The 25,937-nt window shown below is 44.2% G+C and overlaps 1 protein-coding gene across 1 annotated transcript; it reads left to right on the top strand.

Annotated features, from left to right (window-relative positions):
• Positions 1-152: 152 nt before the first annotated feature.
• Positions 153-24,467, top strand: DHX38 (DEAH-box helicase 38). Its single transcript, XM_036749331.1, has 27 exons — positions 153-302; positions 2,111-2,458; positions 2,827-3,014; positions 3,243-3,347; positions 3,553-3,703; positions 4,149-4,267; positions 4,659-4,735; positions 5,892-6,047; positions 7,374-7,535; positions 7,785-7,892; positions 8,240-8,352; positions 10,070-10,207; positions 11,013-11,199; positions 11,409-11,594; positions 11,991-12,131; positions 12,830-12,940; positions 13,033-13,149; positions 13,361-13,468; positions 13,850-13,962; positions 15,243-15,451; positions 15,775-15,929; positions 16,210-16,365; positions 17,417-17,551; positions 17,775-17,900; positions 18,422-18,517; positions 19,346-19,467; positions 21,723-24,467. The coding sequence occupies exons 2-27, from the start codon at positions 2,130-2,132 to the stop codon at positions 21,805-21,807; spliced, it is 3,693 nt and encodes a 1,230-aa protein (XP_036605226.1). The 5' UTR covers positions 153-302; positions 2,111-2,129; the 3' UTR covers positions 21,808-24,467.
• Positions 24,468-25,937: the final 1,470 nt, after the last annotated feature.

The following is a 25,937-nucleotide window of genomic DNA, read 5'->3' as shown; positions in this document are numbered from 1 at the left end:
TCGCCTTCGGATTCGTGGGTGTACGATTGGCTGTCAGGGAGAGTCGGAAATCTCTGTGATTGGGGCGCAGCAAGAGGCCGCTCTAGCGCTTCCTCCCCGGTGGGGGGAGCTTAGTTGTCGCTCAGCTCTATGGTTCTCGGGCCGCTCTCGATGGTGCGGGCGTCCGGCTAGAGCCGACGCCGTGGAGCTTTGTGGGACGGGAATGGCCGCTTGTGAGGCGTTCCGTTCCACTGGCTTCTGAGGCGACGGATGTGGGGCAAGTAGAGGAGCGGTGGGGCCGCGAAGAGCCCCTGGGTGGCGTGGTGAGTAGGCTCTTCCTCTCCTCACCGGGGTTGGCTCTGCATGGGGCTACGGACCAGGGGTCGCGGATGCTGTCCCTGCCTTAGCCCGGGAAGTTCGGGACGCGTCCCTTCTTTGCGGGGCCCGCAGAACCTTTTGTGCCTTGCCGACCCTCTTTTCTTTACCGAGCGAGGCAGCCGGCCTGGGAAGGAGAGAGGTCCGGGGCCCGAGGCCAGCGGGGTCACGTTTCTGGGCCTCTGGGGTCTTCGTGTGAGATGAGGGGGCTGGGGCAGAGGGCCCGCTAGCGCTTCCCTAGCGCGGGGCTTACCCCCCCGCCCCCTCCCCATTGACTGGGGCTCTTGTTTGGACGCCACTTCGCACGTTGTCTCCTCGTTAGAATGGAAGCTTCCTGAGGGCCGGGGCTGGATTTTGCCTTACTTTGAACGTTTACTGTTTATTACAGTGCCTTGCACTTAATAGTTGCTTAATAAATGCTTACCAGCTGTTGACTGACATAGTAAGCGCTTAGTTAACGCCTTTTGAAGTGTTCTTAGGGCTTAGTTCCCTTGACTCAAGTTTAGATCCCTCCTCTTTACAGTCCATGTGTGACACCCAGCCCCCTTCTCTTTATTATTGAATTTATCTTTTCATACAGACTTGGTCTTAGAAAAAAATTCATTGCCTGGAAAGGAAACTAGAGCTCTTCTGGTCAAATATTCTTGTTTTACAGATGAGGAAACTGAGGTCCAGAAAGTTATGAGATTTGCTTGAGGTCACAGAACAGGTCCAGAGCCAGGACTTTGAACTCAAGCCCTCAGACTCCAGATCCAGCACTTGCTGCTACACCCAAATGAGTCACCAGATTTTGTGAATGTCAGTCTATGAACATGCTCTTCCACAGAGCTATGTATGTTAATAGGAATTGGGTTAACAATTTAAGGTTGTACCACGTGTCTTTTTAAGGTGTTTCAGGGTGAAGGGGCATTCAGAAGAGACTATATTTTAACGTAAATGTTGTGGGATGAGGTGTAAGTAAGAATTTTACTACATAGGGTTAAATGATTTTAGAGTCATTGATGGTTTTGTCATCGGATGTATAGGAAGATTCTCCCAGAGCACCATTTTTTAATTCTGATAATTTAAGTAAATTGCAAGATAACATGACTTGTTACACAGGTTGAGGGTCACTCTTGTTCTTCAGGTAACCTCATATAAAATAAATGATGAAATATGGATAATATTGTGGTAGTCCTCTATTACCTGTATTACAAAAGGTTTACTACTGTTGACTTTTTGGGGTTTGTATTAGAAGGGTAGAGGAGTGGAAAAGGTTTTCTTTTAGTTTCTGTGGGGAGTAGGTGGTATGTTTATTTCGTAACTTTCACTTAGTGAGGCCTACCTCGTGAGTAGAGGACAATTCTTTTGGGGTCTTTTTGTATGTGGGGGTTGGATCTAGGGTCAGGGGTGGGGAACCTGCATCCTTGAGGCCACATGTGGCCTCCTAGGTGCTTGGATGAGGCCTTTTGACTGAGTCCAAGTTTTACAGAACAGATCCTTTTATTAAGGGGATTTGTTCTGCAAAACTTGGATTCACTCAAAAGGTGGCATCCAAGGACCTAGAGGGGATTTCTTGTGTAAAACTTGGACTCAGTCAAATGGCCACATCCAAGTAGAGTCAGACCCCAGGACCTAGAAGGCCACATGTAGCTTCGAGGCCCCAGGTTATTCAAAAGTAATTCAAGAAGTTCTAGCATGTTCATTACTGAAGCCTTTCTAGGGAACTCTGAAGCTCATGTTTTCCCTCCTGATGCCTGATGATTTGCCTTTTCAGAGAGTTCCCTAAGCCTGTGATGGAAGACGCCAATGATGAGAGTGAGGCCTCAATTCATCGGCTAGAAGGCATTGACCAAGAGACACAGGTTGGTGGCCTCATTTGCAAGACCAAAAGTGCAGCTAGTGAGCAACATGTTTTCAAAGCCCCTGCACCTCGTCCCTCATTGCTGGGGTTGGATCTGTTGGCTGCATTAAAACGGAGGGAGCGAGAGGAAAAGGATGATGGGGAAGATAAGAAGAAGTCCAGAGTCTCTTCCTACAAGGACTGGGAGGAAAGCAAGGATGATCAGAAGGATTCTGAAGAGGAAGGGGGTGACCAGGCCAGCCGAAGCAGCAGGAAAGACAGGTAAAGTCACTTAGATGGTAGAACGAAAAGGTGATGAACTAATGGTAGTACACTGTAATAACTTGTCTTTATGCCTCCATAAATGCCAATTTTAAATTTTTGTAATGATCACAAAAACTTAGGCATTCTCACCTTATCAGTGGGGCAGGGGAGACTTTTAAGAATAATTACTGACTAAAGATCAGGTGGAGACTTTGGTAGGTAAGGAGGGACTAGAACCCAAATCTTTTGACTTGGTCAGTGCTATTTATAAGACTGGTCTTCTGGGAAGATAGCAGAATAAAGGGCAGAATACTCATTTGGAGCAACCAAGAGCTTTTGGGGACAAAAGTCTTTTAGTGCCAATTTTCTCTCTCCTCCTGGTTCAGACATTATCGAGCTGCCCGGGTAGAGACACCATCCCATCCTGGTGGTGTGAGTGAAGAGTTCTGGGAGCGCAGCAGACAAAGAGAACGGGAAAGGCGAGAACATGGTGTCTATGCCTCCTCCAAAGAAGAAAAGGACCGGAAAAAGGAGAGAACTCGGGATCGAGACCATGACCGGAAGAGAGAGAGAGGTAAAGTCTTTGACTTCTTCCTGGGAGTAGTGGGGAGGTCTGCCTTCCCTCAAGGGTAGGCTGTGGTCAAACCAATGCTATGCGTGTATATCAACAATTGCCAACCATCTGTTAAGTGCCTGCTATGTGCCAGTCACTATGCCAGCCACTAGGGCTCCAAATAGAAAGAATAAAACAATGCCCACTGTCAAGGAGTTTACATTCTAATGCGTGCCCAATTTTTGGAAGATGAACGGGACAGGAGTCGGCACAGCAGCCGATCAGACCGAGATGGAGGCTCGGAACGGAGCAGCAGAAGGAGTGAACCGGAGAGCCCAAGACATCGACCCAGAGGTAAGCTGGATGGTTAGTATGTGACATAAGAGTAATATTCCTTCTCTGGGTTTCAACGTTCTCGTTGTCCAGATTATCCTGGTTCCAGATCTCCGTGGCAATAGTGTTCAGGTTCGCGGTGCTTTTTAACCTGTGCCTTAGCTCAGGGTCTTTTGCATGAGATGTGAAGTTGAGTAATTATATACCTTTTTTGTTTTGGTGCCAGATGCAGCAACTCCTTCACGCTCTAACTGGGAAGAAGAAGATAGTGGATATGGTAGCTCCCGGCGTTCTCAGTGGGAATCACCCTCCCCAGTGCCTTCCTATCGAGATTCTGAGAGGAGTCACCGGACTTCTTCCACTCGCGATAAAGAACGGTAATGTTGTGGGTTAAGTGGCCTAACTCCACTTGTTATTGTTACTCATTTGTTTCAGTTGTGTCTGACGCTTTGTGACCCCATTTGGGGTTTTCATGGCAAAGACATTGGAGTGGTTTGCCGTTTTCTTCTCCAGCTCATTTTTCGTAGATGAGGAACTGAGGGAAACAGGGTTAAGTGGTCTGCCCAGGGTCACACTACTGGAAAGTATCTGAGGCCAGATAGGAACTTATCTTCTGACTCCATGTCTGCCACTCTATCCACTGTGCTTACCTAGCTGCTCAGCTTCACTTGGAGGGTGTCAAGAAGTTAGATTGTCTGTAAACATGGTGAGGGCCAAGGCCTCTGTAGTAGAAGAGATAAGTGGAAGGGGGATGTAATTAATATGGGTGATATTTTTTGTTTGAAGAACTTGGTCAGTGTTATCAATGTGTATTTTTCCCAGGTCTGTGAGGAGCAAGTGCCCAGATGACACACCTCTACCTACCCCATCATATAAATACAATGAATGGGCTGACGACAGAAGACACCTGGGGTCTACCCCTCGGCTTTCCAGAGGCCGAGGTAACGTATACAGTGGGATAGGGAATAGAGAGATAAGATAATAAGCTTTGATAAAACTGAGTGAGGGCCGTGTTTCGAGAATAGCGATCTGGGGCAATCATGTCACGCACATGGCCCATGGCCACATGTGGCCCTCAACACTCCCAAGTGAGGCCAGAAGCAGATTAAAATGTAGTTGGGAAATATGTAACAAAATAAAAAATGCAATAAAACAAGTGATATTATATTTTAAAACTAAGTATGCAGCTTGCAGGGGTCCTTATGTACACATTACTGACCTTTGTTTTTCTTTGAGTTTGACACACTCACCTGGGGTATCCTTTCCTCACAGCAGGAGGACTTAAGGATGAGATAGGGTACCATTTGTTGCTAACAGTTCATCATCTTTCAGGGAGGCGAGAAGATGGAGAAGATGGAATCTCTTTTGACACAGAAGAGGAGCGACAACAATGGGAAGATGACCAGAGAGTAAATATCTTTTTCTTCTCCTGGTTCCTTTTTGTTGAGGAAGAGATGTAGTGGTAACCTTTGGGTGAGCAACTCTTGAGTGATAGGACCAAATGAAACAATGTATACAAAGCACTTTGTAAACCTTATAGTGCTATATAAATACCATTATTATTAGATAGGAGTAGAATTTCTAGCTGCTTGCCTGTGGTACAGGGACTCTTGAAACACATTTTTATTGCTAGCTTTTGTTTTTGTGTCACTGATGTTTCTCAGGATATCTCTCTACTCTCCCCTTCTCAGAAAGTAATCTCTGGTATCAAAGAGGGGGAACAATTCAGCAAAACTAACCCACAAATTGGAAAAAACTCTGACTATATTCCATACCCACAGCCCCTAGTCAGGGAGGTGCCTTCTTTGGGGCCAAGCTTGGTCATGATTTGGCAACATTTAGTTTTTTCTGGTCTTGTTCTCTCCATCTACGTTGTTGAAGTCATTGTGGATATTGTTTCTTTGGTTCTGTTTTTTTTCTTTGCCTCAATTTAGTCTTTCTTTGTTTTTCTGTATTAATCACATTTGTCATTTCTTACACCACAGTAATATTTCGTTATATCCATATCCTACTGTCCATGTTTAGTTATTCTCTAATCCCTAGGTATCGCCTTTATTTCTGGTTCTTTGCTGCTGTAAATAGGCTGCTCTCTGGGATTTTTTGGTCGTTGTCATCTTTGGACCTATTCCTAGCAGTGAAGTCTCTGAGTCAGTGGCTGTGAACATTTTAGGGACTTTCTTAGAATAATTGTTTATTTTTTTCCAAAATGGTTGGACAGGTCACAGCTCCACTATATAGTTCAGTGATAATCTGGTCTTTCCACAGTGAAGGGCTGGAATAATGAGGTCAGGCCCAGCTACCTCTTTTTGTTGTCTGTTGGTGCCACCATGTGGTGTATCTGTGAACTGCTATTATACTTCATACCAAATATAATGTTTCTTCCCTGTGTTTTTACCTAATTATAGTAGGATAGGAGTTTGGTCCAGCACCCTCACCTAGAAGATCACAGTGTATCGACTAAGTATTGTTGATATTTCATTAGGTAGCCATACCTGTCTCATAATAGCTGTCCCATTCAAAGGTGCTGTCTAATGTAATACCTATTTTTTCCTTTTTAATCTGTAGCAAGCTGATCGGGACTGGTACATGATGGATGAGGGATATGATGAGTTTCATAACCCACTGGCTTACTCCTCGGAAGACTATGTGAAGAAACGAGAACAACACCTGCACAAACAGAAACAAAAACGCATTTCAGCCCAGCGGAGACAAATCAATGAGGTAGGGATGGAGGAATCCAATTTAAAGTCTACTGGTCAACCTCAGACCTCATGGTGGCAGTATATTGGTCTAGTAACTGGGCAATTCGTAGGATATGGGGCCATGAGCAAATTATTTTTTCTCATTGTTCAAACGAGGTTGATAGTGATACCAGAAGAATATAGCAGTGTGAAGTTTTTAAAAATAAAACTTGCCACTTACTTGGCAAGCTGGCCACTTACTAGGTGGGAGCTTCTGATGGGAAATTGACACAAGATCTGTTCTCTAACTTGCACTGTTTAATCTCTGAGCTAACTAAGATTATTTGTAACATGAGGGGATAGGGTGAGATAACTTCTGATATCTCTTGCAGGTTTAAATTTATAATGCATACCTGTTTGCTAGGGAAGCTGTCTATTGTGATTTGATGTGTCTAAAGGATTTGAGTGGCTTGCTGAAGCTCCACAAAGTATTATAGTCATTTGGGGTCAATGATTTAATTCTACAAGAAACTGCAAGTCAGATTTTGCCAAGTCTGCTTACTGGCTTTGTCCCTTATTTTGCAAGTATCTTTATTGAACTTTCAACGAATAGGTATAAGATGGGGGAAGTCATTATGGGACTATTGTCAGAGAGCAGTTGTTCTGAAAAAGATCTGGGAGTTTTGGTGGACTTTAAGCTCAGTATGAGTGAGTAGTGCACCTTAACAGCTCCCAAAATTAATGAAATCTTGAGCTTCATTAAGAGAGGCACAGCTTTGAGGATAATTCTTTTGTGCTCTGCTGTCATCTGGTGTCCTCTGGAGTACTGTTCACTTCTGTGTGCCACATTTTAACAAAATTGATAAGCTAGTCCAACAGAGGGCAGCCAGGATTGTGAGGAGCCTTAAGTCTGTGGTATGGGAAGGTTGTCTGAAGGAGCTGGGCATGTTTAGTCTGGAGAAGAAATGACTCAGGGGAGACAGGAGAGCCATCTTTAAATATTTGAAAAGCTGTTATGTGGGGGAGAGATGAGACTGGTTCTATTGGACTAAAGAGGGCTGACCCAGGAGCATTGGATGGAAATTGCAAACAGGCTAATTTAGACTTGAGAGCAAGACAAACTTCCTAATAAAGCTGGAGAACGGGCTGCCTCAAGCTGGGCCCAGTGCCGCTACCTCATGTCTGTAAGCTAAGGTGGGATGACCACTTGTCAAGTATGGAGTAGTGGGGGTATCATGGGTTGGTCCTTTCTACTTTTCTGTGATTCTTTAATTCTGTTTAAGTAGGATTCTGTTCTGAGTCAATGAGATCATTTATTTTGTCATCTTTTTATTGATTTATTGTGTCTGTCTGTGGAACCCCATAGGATAATGAGCGCTGGGAGACTAATCGCATGCTGACTAGTGGTGTGGTCCATCGACTTGAAGTGGATGAAGATTTTGAGGAAGATAATGCAGCCAAGGTGCATCTGCTGGTGCATAATCTGGTGCCACCGTTTCTGGATGGGCGCATTGTTTTTACCAAACAGGTAAGGGCTTCCCTGGATGAGGAGAGGAAAGATAAGCAATGGGGCCAAGATCATTTATCTCCTATGGCAGCTATTACCACGCCATGTAGAAAAGTTAGCACTCGGTTTCTGTAGATGAGTGAACTTAGGAAAAAAAAACCCAAACAACTTTTTAATAGTTAAATAGGAGCACTTTGAAATGGCTGCCTTTTGTTGTTTGAAAGATTTCATGACTGAAGGGGAATTTCTCTTTTTCCTAATTTCTTGTAGCCAGAGCCTGTGATTCCAGTCAAAGATGCTACTTCTGACTTGGCCATTATTGCTCGAAAAGGCAGCCAGACAGTACGCAAGCACAGGGAGCAGAAGGAGCGTAAAAAGGTTGGTTTTGTGGGATTGATGAAACCGTACGGTGAACGTTGGGTGGCATTATCCTGGAGGTAGGGCTTGGTCTTCACTGGACCTCACAAGAAGAGTTCCTTTGGAGACCTGGCCAGAACCTTGTGTGGGGAGAGTGAACTGCCTTCCTCTCCCAAACTCCTTCAGTTATGCCAGTTGTATGTTGGAATCCACAGGGGCTCAGACACCTTAATTCTTTGTAGTCAGGCCATGGGATTCATTGACCCCAATTGCCTTGTGGGAGTTTGCCATTTGTCAAATGGGCAGATTGTTTGTGGACACAGTAGTGGTACTGGATGAGATTGACCTACTTTTCTCCGACGTTTTAGGCCCAGCACAAGCATTGGGAACTGGCTGGTACCAAATTGGGAGACATTATGGGCCTTAAGAAAGAGGAAGAACCGGATAAGCCTTTGACAGAAGATGGCAAAGTAGACTACAGGTAGGAAGAGGTCCTTGATGGTACTTAAGCATTCTTGAGGTTAGAACAGTCCTTCCTTGAGTTTGTCTTTTTTCCATTCTTGGGAGGTCAGGGCATTTCAAAGAGAGTATTAATTTGTAATGTGTTCAAAACTGAGGGACCCGTGGTTCAGAAAGTATGATATCACTTGGAACTTGAGACAAAAAGACTTTTAAGACTTTTGCTCTCCTCCCTCTTCCCCTGTCTCCACTTCAGCTCCTAGAAGCTTAATTTTCAAGATTGTTAATATTACCTAGGATAAAGTCTGCAGGATCTTAGCTAGTTCTTTTGGACTGATGTGAGCCATGTTCTAGTCAGTGGACAAACCAACTTCCCAGGTAAGGAGGTGATCAGCTTTTGACATTTTCCCCTCCTTTTTCTCTATTTGATGTACTTAATCGCGCATTCTATTAATAAGCTTGGAATAACTAGATGAAGTTACAAAAAAGTAGCTTTAGTTAGATCTCAGGATCTGACATGTACAGTCCTCTGAAAAAGTGGTGAAGCTATTTTGAAGCTTATATAAGCTGATGAAGAGCCAAGCTGAGGCCTCATCCATGCGAGGGAGATGGGTCGGTCACTCTATTGCTTGCAGCTTCATCAGGATGTGGAGATGCATGGGCTTTCCAGAGAAAAGGTCTGGAAAAATAAGAAAAATGGTTGTCATATTTGTTTGGAGATGAAGCTCTGCTCCATCCAGAGAGGGAGGAAGTGGTATAATTGAACCAAGTAGGAGGGCTCTCTGAGCCTGATTCTTTATGCTGCCCAAGTAATAGCAGTTCCATTCCTTAGAGTTAAACTGAGGTAGCTTGAGGTTATTCAAAAATTAATAGTTGACTGCTTTAGTTCTGAGCAGATTACTTTTTGTACATGGGCAAATTCAGTGAATTTGTCCACTTAGTGTGCATGACTTTCTCTGTTCCTCATTTGACTTTATTTGATTTTGTGGGTAATAGACTCTTAGAGAGCTGTTCCAGGATAATACCTGTTTCTTCAGGCCTGAGAGGTTGCTCTTTGCTGTGGTATCTTATGTAACTTTTTACGTATTACTTTTTTTTTCAATCAACAAGCATTTATTTTCTTTCTCTTCCATCTCTCCTTCTCCCGATAAGAAAAAAAAAAAGAAATGAAAACAATACCTTTGTAGCAAATATAGGTAGTCAGGCAAAACGAATCCCCACAGTGCCCATGTCCAAAAATAAGTCTCATTATGTGTCTCGAATCTATCAGCTCTCTGTCAGGAGGTGACAACGCAGTTCATGTAATGGGACCTCTGATTGTGGTTGGTTGCCACATTGATGAGAGTTTTTAAGTCTGTCAGAGTTGTTTGTCTTTACAGGGTTACTGTTACTGGTTCTGCTTACTTCACTCTGCATTACTTTGTCTTCCTAGGTTTCTCTGAAACTAGCCTTCATGATTCTTTACTGCACAGTAGTATTCTATCATGTTCATATACCATAATTTGTTCAGCCATTTCTCAGTTGATGGGCCCCTCCCCCCCCTTAGCTTCTGGTTCTTTGCTGGAAGAGCTTCCAGAAACATGCTTATACATACGTGTCTTTCTCCTCTTTCTTTGATCATAGTATTTTTCCAAGGTTTAATTCTCTTCATACCTGGTTGTGGGTGGAGAAACATAAACTAGGCAGGAAATTAGAGGAGGACCAGGCAAGGGCCTCAAGCTCCTCTTATGTGTTTTCAGGACAGAGCAGAAATTTGCTAATCATATGAAGAAAAAGAGTGAAGCCAGCAGTGAGTTTGCAAAAAAGAAGTCAATTCTGGAACAGAGACAGTACCTGCCCATCTTTGCAGTGCAGCAGGAGCTACTTACCATTGTCAGGTACCACGGCCTGGGGGAGGTTGCCCCTTGTCTACACACCTTTGTTTTGCCTTCCTTGCTTGCTTCTTTTGGTTTGCCCAGTATTGTTGAAGGTGGAGAAGGGACAGTATTCCTTCCTGACCTCCCACTGGGCACCTTGGTGTCTTCCATGGTCTGATCCTTCATTTTGGTGGTTTCTGTTGGTATCACAGCACAAGATCCCCATGGTCCATTGAACATTTACATTTTTCTCTTATCCCTTATTTTCATTATCACACTTCAGAAGGCAGAGACTGGTAGGTTTTACACTGTCTTTTCCAGGCAAGAGTATACTCTGCTTTTTTTTTTTTAGATAGGTCTCTTTTTACTAGTGTAGTAGATAGCCAGCTGTGGAGTCAGACAGACCTGGGTTCAAGTTCTACCACTCATGAATCCTGGCTGTGTGACCCTGGGCAAGTCACTGAACCTATTATTGCCCTGGGCATCTCTTGAAGACCAGAAGTTGTAGAGAAAATGTTGCCCTGCATTGGTAGAGGGAGTTTCCTCACCTGGGAGTTCCACGTATCAGTGAACTCACAGGTCTAGTTCTTGTCCCTGCCTTTTCACTGAAAAGCTCATTGCTTTTCCTTTGCTTCAGTACAAAGGACTTTTTTCCCCCCCTTTTGAACAAATAGATTATTTCTGTTATACTAGGCTTCCTCTGAGCAACTTGAGGGGGAACTAAGATGTGGGTTGGAGATGGTGCCTTTGGATATTTCTTTCTGGAACCTTGGTTTTTTTCTTCCAGTTAGGTTCATTAATGTTTCTGCCTCTTCTGCCCCTCTAGAGACAACAGCATTGTGATAGTGGTGGGGGAGACAGGGAGCGGAAAGACCACTCAGCTGACTCAGTATTTACATGAGGATGGTTATACAGACTATGGCATGATTGGCTGTACCCAGCCCCGACGTGTGGCTGCCATGTCAGTAGCCAAGAGAGTCAGTGAAGAGATGGGAGGAAGCCTTGGAGAGGAGGTAAGCAGATAAGAAGGGACACTTGGGGGCTTTGGGGGCAGCTGGATTTGTAGCTTGGTGATTCTAGTCCTGCCTAAAGGTATCTGGGAGGCAAGGTTAGAATATTATGTTGTCTCTCTCCTCAGTGAGGGGTATCAGATTGAAGAGTGTGCCTAGAAGGTGAATCATGAGCCAAGCATAGCCCTTGGGCCTTCTCTCTGCTTTCATAGGTGGGTTATGCTATTCGCTTTGAAGACTGTACTTCAGAAAACACTGTGATAAAATACATGACAGATGGGATCCTGCTTAGAGAATCCCTGCGTGAGGCTGACCTGGATCATTATAGTGCCATCATCATGGACGAAGCCCATGAGCGTTCACTGAACACAGATGTGCTGTTTGGGTTGCTTCGAGAGGTGAGGCTTTCTGGGGAGTCATCCTTACCGTGGCCACTGAATCTTTGTCTAGGTTTATTCTAGCTAGCAGCAATGGAGAGTTGTTCTGAGAGTCTGGAAAGGATTTGGGTGCATTTTGGAAAAGATGAAGTGAGTTTTTGTGGCTTGGCTAGGGTGCTTTGATGAAGATATCCTGGCTTTGTGCCGTAGACAGGTTTTGTAGGTTCACCTATTGCCTCTGACTCCTGGTTCCTGCTCAGAGTGTTTCATGTTTCTGGTGTCAGTCTGCTTTGACCCCTGCTGGGTGTGTCGCCTCATACGTATGGGCATTGTGTTGCTGTTATGGGAAAGACAGAGTCCAGTGTCTTAGAGCACCACCTGTTTGGCAGGACCCCCTGACAGATATCTCTTGTTTAGGTAGTAGCTCGACGCTCAGACCTGAAGCTTATTGTCACTTCAGCCACTATGGACGCGGAGAAGTTTGCTGCTTTCTTTGGGAACGTTCCCATCTTTCACATTCCTGGCCGAACCTTCCCTGTCGACATCCTCTTCAGCAAGGTACTAAGGTCTAAGTTGTTTCTGTTAGCCTACGTGCTGAAGAAGAGAAAACCAGGGATAACAGAATAGGTGTTGAGAAGGTTTACCAGAGGTTGGAGGAGTCTGTTCGTCTGGTGGTCATTTGGGAATCTTTATGAATAACCCTGGGGTTGAGGCTGTTCTCTGGATACGGTGCCGTTAGTTGTGGCTTTAGAGTTAGTGGAGTGGAAGCACAGGCTGATTCCTATCAATCAGTAAACTTTTATTAAGCTTCTGCTATGTGTCAGGCACTGTGTAATTGCTGGGTTACAAAAAGAGGCAAACCTTGGGAAGCTTACAGTCTAATGAGAGAGACAAGCAAACAACTATGTACAAACAAGCTGTGTAGAGGATAAATGGGAAGTAATTAAAGGACAGAAGGCAGGGTGAGAAAAGCTGCCTGTAGGGGGCAGGATTTTAGTTGGGACTTAAAGAAGGCAGGAGGCAGAGATGGGATGGAAAGGACATCAGAGAGCACCCAGCTCAGCTCGTACCTGAAGGCAGGCCTCTTTGTGACAGCCAGCCACTGGGGAGGGGTTGCAGAAAGGGCCCTGACAGCAGGGAAGTGAAGAGAGAGGCTGAGGGGAGGGGGGCAGGGCATTCCAGGCAAAGGCTCAGCCCGGAAGGTGCCCTGTTGTGTGCAGGGGATCTGAGAAGACTGGAAATGCTCTGTGTTTCAGACTCCTCAGGAGGATTACGTGGAGGCTGCGGTGAAGCAGTCCTTGCAGGTGCACCTCTCTGGGGCTCCCGGGGACATCCTCATCTTCATGCCCGGACAAGAGGACATTGAGGTAAGGGCTCCTGCTCTAGCCTGGTATCTGCAGCTTCCCTCAGGTTCTTGGTGCTTAGCCTGTCTTACAGTCCAGGCCCTTTGTGTCCTCAGGTGACCTCGGACCAGATTGTGGAACATCTGGAGGAACTGGAGAATGCTCCTGCCCTGGCTGTGCTTCCTATCTACTCCCAGCTACCCTCTGACCTCCAGGCCAAGATCTTCCAAAAGGTATCTTGGCCAGAATCTCTTTGGGCCTTGGTACCTCTTTTCCTTTCCCCCATAGTGAAGGGAGTTAAAGGCCTTAGTTATTGTTGTTTTGACTGATGTTTCCCAGGGGACTGTACTGTCGCTTGTTGTGGTGGGTAGGGAAGAAACTTTCTCCCCTTGTGATTTTTGCCATCTGAGGGACCAATCACTTTCCTTCTCTCCTGTATTACAGGCTCCAGATGGTGTCAGGAAATGTATCGTTGCCACGAATATTGCTGAGACTTCACTGACAGTTGATGGCATCATGTTTGTTATTGATTCTGGCTACTGTAAACTAAAGGTGAGAGGTGAGCCCTCTGTGATTTCCCAGATGCCATGATGTTTTGGGCTGTAGAAATCCATTTTAGGGTTTGGGGTTTCCTGGCATTGAAGAATATTCAGGGTTTGTGCCTCACTCTCTGGGACATGTAATAGAACCTCCTTTGCACCAGGCTGTCTATACTGATTTTACTCTCCCTGTTCATAGGACAGAACGTGAACACTTTTGTTTCTGGGCATTCATTTTTGGGTTTTTCCGGCATGATACGTACCTTAGAGTTTTTGTGCCCCACCCCTATTACTAAGGCCATTTCTGCCTGTGTGTTGTCTTGCCCTTATTGGGTACTGCTTCCCTTTTGTCTTGTTATGTGTTTAACAAGTTCTTTTTGGCCTCATTTCTTAGGTCTTCAACCCCAGGATTGGGATGGATGCTCTGCAGATCTACCCCATTAGCCAGGCCAATGCTAACCAGCGATCTGGGAGAGCTGGGAGGACGGGCCCAGGTCAGTGCTTCAGGTAGGAGCAGGGTTGCACGTGTGCTGAGTCATGCTGCTGGGATGGCTGGGAATTGCAGATTGGATTTTCTGGTTTTCTTTTTTGCTCTGGCCTGATGTGATAGAAATTGTGTTGGGTTTAGAAAAGAAGATTGCGTAGGTTATAGCTTATCCTCCGGGCTGAGAGGCTGAAGGTAAAGACAGCTCTACCAACTCTGAAGTTCCTTTCTCTCGTAGTGGAAGAGGCAGCCCTTAGATATTTCTGCAGTGGGCAGCCATACTACACTAGGTATTTACTGGATGGACAGGATGTCTGGCTTATAGTTGGTAACTGAGTACATTAGTTCAGAACTTAATCCTATACACCTAGCTCTTTCATTGGAGTTTTCATTATAAATTTGAGTGAATTTAAAATTATAATAAAATGAGAAAAGTCCCTTCTTAGGATTTTTTACTCTCAGGGGTTTTGTTTCTCTCCTATGATTTACTCCTTTCTGTTTGGTTGATCATCTCTATTTTAGCTGCTTGTGAGCCAGGTTCTTATTTAGGCTCTTGTAATTTTTGTTACTAAAAATGATTTACTTTGTGTTCTTTGTTACTCAGAAACGTTTGTGAATCTTCACTATTTGGTTTCTCTCCCTTTCTACTTCTGCATAGACCTCTTAGACTGGGCTAAGGCTGGGGATGTGGGGTGGAGTGAATGGGGAGGGTGGGGATTGGCCAGGACAGTCTCTGACGCTAGCTGAGTTTTTAGTTACCTTTTCCTTGTGCCCAGCATGTGTTTTCCTCTCTCTTGCTCTGAGCTTTATATGTATCTTCTGCCCTTTCGGCTTTTTCCCTGTGCCAATACTGTACTTTCGTGTGGCTTGGTAGAATTAGCACCTGCCACCTTTTGTGAGGTTAAGTATTTGGGCAGTAATTGGCATGGAGGATCCTTATGGTTGGGTCCTGAGTCACAAGCTGCTAGCTTGTTGATGCTTGCTGTAGTGGACATTTGGAGTTGTTGGTGGGCAGGGGTGGTAATTAGGAGCTCTAAATGTTTGAGTTCCCTGGTGTTAATTCGTAAGCTTTTTTTTATCTTGTGGGTTTTCTGTCACCTTGTGGATTCAGTTGTAATTTCTCTATGTCTGGCATGTTATTCTTTTAAAGGTTTTTAAAGGATGGGAGAAATTTATACTAAGTTATTCTGAAGTAGTGTGAAATTAGTCTGAACTACATGGATGAGAAGTTAGAGGAGATTAGTGCAGGTGGTCCCACAATAGTGACAGAAATGTTTTCACTTTCTACCTCATTTCTTCTCAGGCTCTACACCCAGAGTGCATATAAAAATGAGCTCTTGACCACAACAGTACCCGAGATTCAGAGAACTAATCTGGCCAACGTCGTGCTGCTGCTCAAATCTTTAGGGGTCCAGGACTTGCTTCAGTTCCACTTTATGGACCCACCCCCAGAAGACAACATGTTGAACTCCATGTACCAGCTCTGGATCCTGGGGGCCATGGATAACACAGGTGAGGCAGCAGTTAGAACCTAAAAAGGCATTTTAGCCCCAGGAGGGGCTAAAGGAGGAGATTTCTTCCTTCTCCCAATTTGTCCCCTTCCATGTGGTTCTGTAATGTGGATGTGTTTTTCAGGGGAGGGGATAACTACATCAGTATAGGGAGGTTTCCTAAGGCATCTACCTGATGAATGTCTTCCTTAGGGAATTGGGGAGTATGTAAATATCCGCACGGAGATGCCTTGCCATTTGCATCCTACCAGGAAGAGTTTTCCATTTCTTTTTTCTTTGTCCTAGCATCCCTATCACCTTGATATCTGGGCTGTCTTTTCTTAGGTGGTCTTACATCCACTGGGCGACTGATGGTGGAGTTTCCCCTGGATCCGGCCCTGTCTAAGATGCTGATTGTCTCCTGTGACATGGGTTGTAGCTCTGAGATTCTGCTGATTGTCTCCATGCTCTCAGTCCCAGCCATATTCTATAGACCTAAGGTAGGGAAGTTGTCTCTTGTGTTTCACTCCTAGAGACCACTGAGTTGGCAAACACTTAAGAATAAGAGTCGTTCTAGCAGTCTTGTTCCCCTCTTCCTACAAGATGGAATAGCTCAGCAGGACATCTTTCGGGAATTTTGTTCTGTATAGACACCAGCAGTTACAGTGTCTTGTAAACGACTCGGGGAATGGAGGAGCTGCTGATACTCAGAAGGGTTACGTTGCAATCCGCCTGCCCTTCCACTAGCTTTGAAGGTTTCTGGCTTACTTTTCTCCCCAGGGCCGAGAAGAGGAGAGTGATCAAATCCGGGAGAAGTTTGCTGTCCCTGAGAGCGATCATTTGACCTACTTGAATGTGTACTTGCAGTGGAAGAACAATAATTACTCTACTCTGTGGTGTAACGAGCACTTCATCCATGCCAAAGCCATGCGGAAGGTGAGGAGGCTGGGCCCAGGATGAGGCGAGAGGCTCTGGTCAGTGCTGTCAAAGCCGGGCATGGAAGATACACACATAAAACATGATAGGCCCTGCTCTCGGGGACCTCACATTACAGTGCAGGGATATAACATGTAAGCACAGATGTGGACCAGGGCTGAGTTGGATGAAGAGGAAGGAGAGATCAGACAAAAGTAGCAGGAACATTTGACATGGGAGCCAGAGGGATCAGGGACCTTAACTCTTTGTGCTTCACAGAATTGTCAGCAGGGTACAACTCTGTTATGAAAGGATGGGCTCAACAAACCAGGGAGGGGAGGGAACTTGGGATTGTAATTACTGTCTTCAAATATTTGAGAGCTTATCATTTGGAAGAGGGGACAGACTTTACAGGAGTTTTACTATTGCCTTGTGTTTCTTACGCCATAATCAGTTTACATTATGACTCTATATGATTTGACCACTTACTATCCCTCCCTCCCCCTCTCCATATCTTTCTAACAAAATACCAATTAAGCCAAACCAGCTGATGTAGCCAGCGCATTGGACCGGTTACATAGCATTCTTTACCCATAGTCCCCACCCTCTTCTAAGAGGAGGGCAGGGTGTTTAATCTTTTTGCTAGGGCCAAGCTTGCTTATTGTTAGTTGCTTTTTCATGTTGTTGGCATTATCCTAGTATTAGAGTCATTGGTATAGATTGTTGTTCTCCTTCTTATTTCTTGTTCAGACAGAGTATAGATTTATTCTGCTTGGCCCTGGAAGGCAGAACCAGGAATAGTGGGTGAAAGTTAGAGGGAAGCAGATTGTAGCGTAGTATAGGGGAGAACTAGCTAATAATTAGAACTCTCTAGAAATGGAATGGGCTTCCTTTGGAGGTACTGAGTTGCATGCCACTAGAGATCTTCCAGCAGAAGCTGGGTGACTTCTTGTTGGAGGTGTTAGATGGATTTTATATTTTGGTAGTGATTTGGCTAAGTGAACTCTGAGCCCCCTTCTAACTTGGCATTTCTGAGTATGGCATATTCTGCTTACACTGTGTCTCCCTATAGGTTCGAGAGGTGCGGGCCCAACTGAAGGACATCATGGTGCAGCAGCGAATGAGCTTGGCTTCCTGCGGCACAGACTGGGACATTGTAAGAAAGTGCGTCTGTGCTGCCTATTTCCACCAGGCAGCCAAACTGAAGGTAAGCTCAGAGCAGAGGAGGGGATAGCAGTAGTGTCCTCTGATATTGTAGGATTTTCGTTTCCCTCCTTGTTTGATATAGAGACAAGGAGGAGATGTCTTCCTTCTCCCAATGTCCCCTTCCCATGTGGTTCTATAATGTGGATGTGTTTTTCAGGGAGGGGATAACTACATCAGTATAGGGAGGTTTCCTAAGGCATCTACCTGATGAATGTCTTCCTTAGGGAATTGGGGAATATGTGAATATCCGCACCGGGATGCCTTGCCATTTGCATCCTACCAGCTCTCTCTTCGGAATGGGGTATACTCCAGACTACATTGTGTATCATGAATTGGTCATGACGACTAAGGTGAGCCTGCCCTCTTTGTGATCCCAGCTGTCTGGGTTGAACATGAAATCTTTCATTATCTTTTCCTGGTACAGAATTTTAGCTTGTGGGATTGTGGCTTCAGTTTAATGGGAAAGCTTGCTGAGTTTGCATGGCAATTGGGAATTTTGAGTGAAGGTATTAGGAGATGCTTTGCACCCGTTTGTTAGTAACTATTATCCCAGGGGAAGCAGATCTTGGCCTAATTTCTTTTTTAAGGAGTGTAGAATCTTCTTTGTGCCTTCCCCTTTTCTTTTTTGTCATCTTGGGTAAAGACAGTGGTTCTCAAAGGGAAAAAGTTAGGATAAGTTATAGAGGAGTATAGAAATATAATGATGTCTAGTACTTTTGCCCTCCTGCTTTGCTCTCCCTGGTTTGCTTTCTAGAATTAATGATGCTTCCTCTGAGAGGAAATAGCTGAACCAGAGGCTAAGGGTCACTTGGGTCCTGGCTTGAGCTACTTCTGCCTCAGCACTCACCTTGACTTCTATGTTTCTCCATAGGAATATATGCAGTGTGTGACTGCTGTGGATGGGGAGTGGCTAGCAGAGTTGGGCCCCATGTTTTATAGCATCAAACATGCTGGCAAGTCACGCCAGGTAAGGAACTGTACCTTTTCTCATCAGGAGAAAGTCTATTCAAGAACCTGTGACTATTTCTCAAACTCATCACCGTGGTATTCAAGGACTTCCATAATCTCTTCCTCCTTTACTATTTCTGACCTTACTTTCTGTTCCTCTCCATCATGAACCTTCACTCCAGGCAGGCTGCCTCCTTCCTGTCCTTCCATGTGTTTATTCTTAGCTTCATGCTTTTGTTTATGCTATGCTCCTTGCCTGGAATGTCTTCTTCTTTCCACTCTCTATCAACCAAGTTGCTTGTCCATCCTTCAGGACCTTTTTCTGACTACATCAGCCTACGTTGATCTGTCCTTTCTCTGAATTCCTCTAAGCACTTAGGCTATATCCAAATTGAACACTTGGTAGCACCATTTCTTGTGTGTGTCTCATCTCCTTAGCATGGTGAGGAGCATCTCAAGGTCAGTGATCAAGTCTTCTTTTATATCCTCCATAGGGAGGATATAAATAGCACTTGGTGTGATGTTGGGCACCCAGAAACAGACCTTTGTTGACTTGAAGAATAGAACATTCAGCAGTCTCTGAGTCAGGGCTGAATCCTCCAGCTCTGATTTAGGGGAAAGAAGTAGACAGCCACCTCAGAGAAAGAAGAAAACTTAGGGGAGAAGAGAGATACAGACAGAGAAAGAAAAGTATCAATAGTGGAAGGAACAAGTCCCCTGCTTCTAAGAACAGTCTTAGCCTCTACAATAAAGTGGCCCACAGTGGCAGACTGGCCAGGCTGTCTTAAGATATATGTCATCGGATGATCTCCATTTGGATCAGTCCCTGTCTCTTCTTCCTCTGTAGGAGAACCGCCGCCGGGCCAAAGAGGAAGCATCTGCTATGGAAGAGGAGATGGCGTTGGCTGAAGAGCAGTTGCGAGCGCGGCGGCAGGAGCAGGAGAAGCGTAACCCCCTGGGCAGTGTGAGGTGAGCAGGGCCTGGGGAAGGAGGCAGAAATGGGGTTCAGGCCCCTGAGTGAATGCTTTGTGGGAGCTCCTTTTCCTGTTCTCTTCTTGTGGACTTTATTGGAATTTCTGCCTGATTTCTTCTTCACAAGGAATAGGGTGAATTTCCCACACACAGTAGAAGGGAGGCTGGGTCAGTAGTCATGTACAAGGTGGGAGTAGTTCTTATTAAATATGGAGGTAGGGAAGTGATTCATTGCAATAAAGAGCACAGCTTCCTAGTGCTGGCCTTCGTGTCTTTGGGACTCAGGAGGGCTTTTGTATAAAAAGCCCGCAGACGAGGTGTAGTCTTTGCCATCATTGTCCAGGCATATTAAGAAGATGTGTATATTGTCTGCCCCAGGGTGGCATGCAGCGGACCAGATTTGCCACATCTGCCAGTCTGGATTTAGATGAAAAGTGCTGTCAAATCATAATAATGGTGAAAGGTGGTACTAAGCACATGTTCATTTCCCTCAGTTTAGGAATTGTCAACCAGGGTTTTTCAACATGAAGTCTTAAAATCAGCCAAGAAGAAATTGGGCTTCTAGAAACGACTTGGGATTAGTTTATAAACAAAAGGGTTTGTCCCATCAGACAGAACCAGAAAGAGTAGGATGCTCCTTTTGTATTTTTGTCCCTTTGGATAAATTCCTGGGGGTGCATTGTTTTTCCCTGGAGCAAATTTTTTATTTTATAAGCTGAAGAATGTCTCTGAAAATAAGGGAAAGACTGGATCCCAATGAATTCAGGTGTCGGCCATATTTGAGGTCAAATATGTAAAGCTCAAATGATACTGATTATTCCAAGTTTTATTAAAGGAATGGGGAAAGGAATTTAAGAAGAGAATGCCCCTGGGAGCTAGGTGCTTTTGTTATCCATGTTTTACCCTTAAGGAGACTGAGGCAGGCATAGGTGAAGTGACTTACCAAGGGTCAGATACCTAATGTCCAAGGCTGGGTTTGAGCTCAGGTCTTCTGACTCTAGACCCAGCAATCTGTAGCTGTGCTTAGTTGTCTCTGCCTCTAAATTTTATCTCCTTTAGTTAATATTTTTTGATCCTACAGGAATTTCCACAGTAATTCACATTTTCTTCTAGTCCTTGAGGAGTTTACAATTTAGGAAGTTTCTTTTTTTTTAACAGTGAACAGGTTTGGCATTTGCGAGTTTGGCTCACAGATGCTTATTTCCAAATGCTAGAAAGAACATAGTCATGTTCCTGTTTGTGCTTTGAGAGAATCTGATGGTTTCCCACTATCCTCAGGCCAAGAGAGTGTTTTAAGGAGTGTCTCCTGAATCTCATGAAGCAGCTTCTGTTACTATTTAGTTCTTCCCATTTTTAGGTAGTTGTACTCAGCGTATCCTGTTTCTAACAGTGATTGGTACTCTGATTCATGGTGACAGTGATAGTGAAGGAGATCCCACGGTCACTGGAAAGCACTGAGGATCATTAGCCTGGAGGAGGGGAGAAGGTGTAAGGCAGGATGTGAGAGCCGACTTGAAGGATTTGAAGGGCTGCTGTGTTTCTACAAGATACGTTGAGCTTGGTGCTAAGTAGAAGTCACGGAAAGGCAGCATCCTCAGCTGTCCCAAAGGCACTGGACTCCCTCTCACTTGAAGTCTTCAAGTTTGCCTGCCCCCTCCTAGGGAGTTCTTGTTCAGGTATAGGCTGGAGAGATCCCTTCAGATCCCTTTGAGGTTTTGGAAAAGGGGAAGCTTTCAAAAGGGCGATTGCTCATCTGTAATGTAGGTCTCTCAATCAGACAGGAAACTTGGAAATTACTGCCAAGGAGGCAGTGGGTTTCCCACATTGCTCATTATTTCTTTTGTTACAGAGAGGCAGAGATTTATTTTTTATTTTTTTGGAGGGGGGAAGGCAGGGCAGTTGGGGTTAAGTGACTTGCCCAAGGTCACACGGCTAGTAAGTGTGTCAAGTGTCTGAGGCCGGATTTGAACTCAGGTCCTTCTGACTCTAGAGCGAATGCTGTACTCACTGTAAAATGAGCAGGTTGAGCTAGATAGTCTCTGAGGTGCCATATAGCTGTCAACCTAAATGCGTATTCCTAACGAAAAAAAAGTCCCAAAGAATAATAGAGAAACACATCGTGGACATTTTATTCCTTAGAGTATCGCAATATACAGGGTAGAAAGAGTACAGTGATCCAAGGCTTCTCGGGGTTTCTTGGGTTGGACCGAATGTCATCATTTTGCTGGCAAACTCTGCCTTCTGTCTCCTAGGTCTGTTAAGATCTACACACCTGGGCGGAAGGAGCAAGGGGAGCCTGCTAGCCCTCGCCGGACCCCAGCCCGCTTTGGACTTTAAGCCAGCGCTGGATCAGTGGGAAGCCCATAGTACCAGGAACCAGTGTGGAGCTTCCTCGCAGGCCTGTTGGTGGCTATGAATGAAACTTGTATTGACTGGTGTTTTTTGCTGATCAGAAAGCACGCTTGTCTTTTGGTGGCTTAACGACACTTTTTCATCAACCTCTTTCCTCTGGCATGTTGACAGGGTGATGCCTTCAGGGCCAAGGAACCCTGGGTTCCTGGGTTTCCTTTTTGTACTGCCAGAGTGACCAGGAGGGGCCAGACCCCATCTTGTCTGAGAAGGGGGAATGCTGTGATGCTTAGTGTATAAAATGTATCTTTGCTTTGTCTGTGTCTTGTTTTTTAATCTTTCTGTAAAGCAGCAAAATGGATCTGGAGGGAATTGTATCTTGTTTAAATTCCAGGAATTTGGAAATAATTTTATTGTTTCTAAAACTTTACTGTGTTTCTGGCTATTCCTTTGTCTTATGCTGCCCTACAGCATCACTTTAAAGTCAGGTTGGGTTGCTCTGCTTCTCTTTTTTTTTGTTTCTCCACAAATCCCTTGATGGTCTTGGCTTCCTTTCCTTCTCCTGTGGAGCTTCCTGGATAGCTCTCTACACTGCAAGGACCCGAGAGCTAGATTTGGGTTGGCTAAGCTAGGATTAGCCAGCTTTGCTTTAGGAATAGTTGGCCATGACAAAGCATTGACAACTGCGCATTCACTAATGGAGTATGAGCAAGTCCTCCATGAGCAAGAAGAAATATCCGTCAGAAGACTGGCTGCCCTCAGTCAGCTGCATCACCCCCAGTTATTGCAGTTTGACTGGTTTCCCCTGCCCCGCCCCACCCCCCCCTTCCCGATTAAAGAGTCTCTTAGACTTGCTGAGATGTTACCATTTGTATGCGGTCATTTCAGCTGCCCGGCTTCATCCTTCTTAGCAGATGTCCCTAAGACTGTTTGTGTCTGGTGTTTTGTTTAATGAATTTTATGCTGGGAATGAATTCATGGCTCTTGTGTTGTTCAGCACAGGCTGTGGTTGGTCTGTTCCCACACCATATATAACAAATACTGTATTATTATTATATCATTTGTTACATTGTTACAGTTTTTGTTATCAATATTTGTCATTTCCAAACTGAGCTATAACAATGAGGCGAAGTCTTTGGGGATTCTCTTTCAGAAACTTGGAGTTCTTTTTGTTGAAGCTGTGACCCCTATTTTGTGATTGGGGTTGGAGGTCTGGCTAGCATTGAGCATCACCTAGGAATGTTCATGGGATATTCAGAGCAAATTCTGGAATAGAAATTAGGTGTCCAACCTGCTTTATTGAAGTAGATTCCTAAATTGGCCTTCTTGGTGGGATGGCTGGAAGGACTCAAACACTTTTATTTTTTCTTAGGTGGGAATGATAATCAGGTATTTAGACCTCTGGTTATATATTGAGACAATGTGTACCTGAGACCACTGGACTGGTAATCATGAAACCTGAGCTCTAGTCTGGTTTTTGCTATTCCTGTAGAACCTAGATCACTTTCCTAGATTGTCTCATCTGTAAAATGAGATGGATAGAATGATCTCAAAAGTTGATTTCACCTCTGATGTCTGATGACAGCCATTTATTGGTGTGACTTACTTATGTACCCCTTTTTAGAAGTGAAAAATTAAGTTGAATCCTTTGGTTTTAGTATGGAACTCATTCAGCTGTTTCAGTCATGTCTAACTGTTTGTGACCCCATTTTTGGAGGTTTTCTTGGCAAGGATACTAGAGTGGTTTGCCATTTCCTTCAGCTCATTTTGCAGATGAGGAAACTGAGGCAACCAGGGTTAAATGACTGGCCCAGGATCACACAGCTAGTATCTGAGACTGAGTTTTAACTCAGGAACATGAATCTTCCTGACTCAGTACCATCTAGCTGCCCTGAAAATCAGATGGCTTTTTATGCTTCCAGGATTCTGCTGGGCAGCTCATTATTCCCCTTATGAGACACCACGTATTTCACCTGCAGATGGCTGTTGATGGATTTAAAATTTTCTTGAATGTGTCTGCCTAATGTTGAGTTTGTGGACGCAGGGAACGCTTTTAGTTTAAAAAAATAATAAAGGTCATCCATTGGGGCATTTTATGTTTGATGTATGAGTGGGAAAGACTACTTTGCAAGCCCCACTCATGTAAGTAGCTTCCTTCTTTTCCTACCCTTGTTCATGACTAGAGAAGGCACCAAAGTCACTTAAAATATTTTATAAAGAAACTGGGACTTCAAGGTACTTTCTTTACTGGACAGAGGAAGGGACTTCTAAACAATGGCAAGTGCTGGAATCCTGAGTCTGGTGGAAGATATGATCTCATATTCTGGGGATTGAGAAGAGTGAATTCTTAGTGAAAGACCCCCCCCCTCATGCTAGTTCTTTCTCCCTACAAACCAAACTAAAGCAAATGACTCATTTAATTTTAAGTTTTTGTCTGCGACCCCCCATTGTCCAGTTTCATCCTCTCAATCATACCCTCTTAAAAAATGAATTTGTTGTTAAATCGTTTGTTTTGGCACAAGACTTCCCAATAAAATTCTACAAAGTAGGGTTTTTTTGGCTGTTAGAAAGAAGGGATATGTGCTTTAACTTTGGTCCATTGCAGCAGTCAATACTGTTCTATTTAGTATCAAAGTTATCTCTTGTTATTTTGTCGCCTCAGTTTGTGTAATTTTAGACAATCTCACCACTTTACCTTTATTCTCTATACTTCATTTTTGCTACTTGCAGATTTGTAGGCAGGCAACACTTGATGGTCTCTTCTTGAAACTCCAAATGTCCATTTACGGGAGGTCGTTTACTTGTACGCTTAACATTTCTATGTGTCCCTCTTGTAGCCAAGGCCTTCCAGTACTGGTTGTGTTCTCAGAACTGATGCGTTGAATCTGCAGATTTCGGTGCATCTCTTCAGATTACAAATAGCTTTGTTCTTTTGCAGTTTAACTCACTGCTAGTTAAAAAGTTAAGAGGATTCCTGAAGACAGAATAACCAAAGGGACTAAATATTATGACTGCTTCCAGCATATGGGCAACCAGGAGCATTTTGTGTTTGCAGAGCCCATTACAAGGAGCTGAAAATGGGACTGTCCAAATCTTTTTTGTTGACCTGTATTTTCATTATATTGATTATATAAGTGAACCGTCAGCTGGGAGTAGGGTATATCATTCTTTAAAATAGATGTTTCCTGAATGGGATGTGTCTCATATACCCAAGTGACTTCTGTGGTCTATCATTTGGCCCACTTTAAGCTTTATTGATTAGCTTGTAACAAATTCACTACAGTGAATAATTCAGTCCCTTCCTCATGTAACAGTTACCATAAAAAACGTGTCAATGTCTGGGGTTGATACTGTAGGCCAAGAAGGGAGAAGAAATAAGTCCCCTTTTTTTTGGTCATCGAGTAGTAATTACATACTCCATTTACCTCCCTTTCCCATCTCTTTACTCCTCTCTGCCCCTCGAGTGCCTTCCCTTTCCCCCGTCCTAAAGAAATACTCCCAAATCATCTTGAATCGAACACAAAAGAGTTAAGTATTAAGAAGTAAGAGCAAGTGTGTATATAACATCTCCCTCTCTTTGTTCAAAGAACACATTTTCTCTACCTGCTGATTCACTATGAAAAGCATGGCATTAACTATTTCTCCCTAGGTCCTGCAGATTAGGAATGTGATTTCTAGCATTCTAGTCAATGTAATGCAGTTTCACTTCAATAAAATAATTTGGATGTCCTGTGGATTTCATTATAATGGGATTTCACTAGGAGAAAAATATGGTTAAAAGCAGGAAAGGATTATGGGGACTGAGGAGAAGGTAGCTAACATGTGTTTCCAACTCTCAACTTGGAAAATCTGCATTAGGTTCACTATTATCCCATATATTTCTCATCCTCTTTAGGACTTTTTTTTTTCCCCTTTCCATTTCAAGGCTTAAAGATTCTTATGTCTTTAGATCTGAAAAGTTCATTTTTCTTTCCTTGTGAATGATATCCTGTTGAATTAAAAAAAGAAGACATTAAGAGGTTTGCTCTGGGAGTAGTTTGTGAATGGTCAAACTCATGTCAATATAAATGAAAGAACCCTATTGTTACTCTGCTCAGGATCAGAGAGGGCAGGGCCGG

Source organism: Trichosurus vulpecula, chromosome 3 (genome assembly GCF_011100635.1).
Source record: "Trichosurus vulpecula isolate mTriVul1 chromosome 3, mTriVul1.pri, whole genome shotgun sequence".
Taxonomy (NCBI): domain Eukaryota; kingdom Metazoa; phylum Chordata; class Mammalia; order Diprotodontia; family Phalangeridae; genus Trichosurus; species Trichosurus vulpecula.
This window is presented reverse-complemented; position numbering and strand designations above follow the sequence as displayed.

What these genes read in the sequence shown, in the direction of transcription:
- DHX38 (XM_036749331.1), top strand. Translation starts at nt 2,130, where the DNA reads ATGGAAGACGCCAATGATGAGAGTGAGGCCTCAATTCATCGGCTAGAA. An exon ending in ATGCCAAAGCCATGCGGAAG is followed by an intron (nt 16,366 to 17,416) that starts GTGAGGAGGCTG and finishes GTCTCCCTATAG; the next exon opens with GTTCGAGAGGTGCGGGCCCA. An exon ending in AATTGGTCATGACGACTAAG is followed by an intron (nt 17,901 to 18,421) that starts GTGAGCCTGCCC and finishes GTTTCTCCATAG; the next exon opens with GAATATATGCAGTGTGTGAC.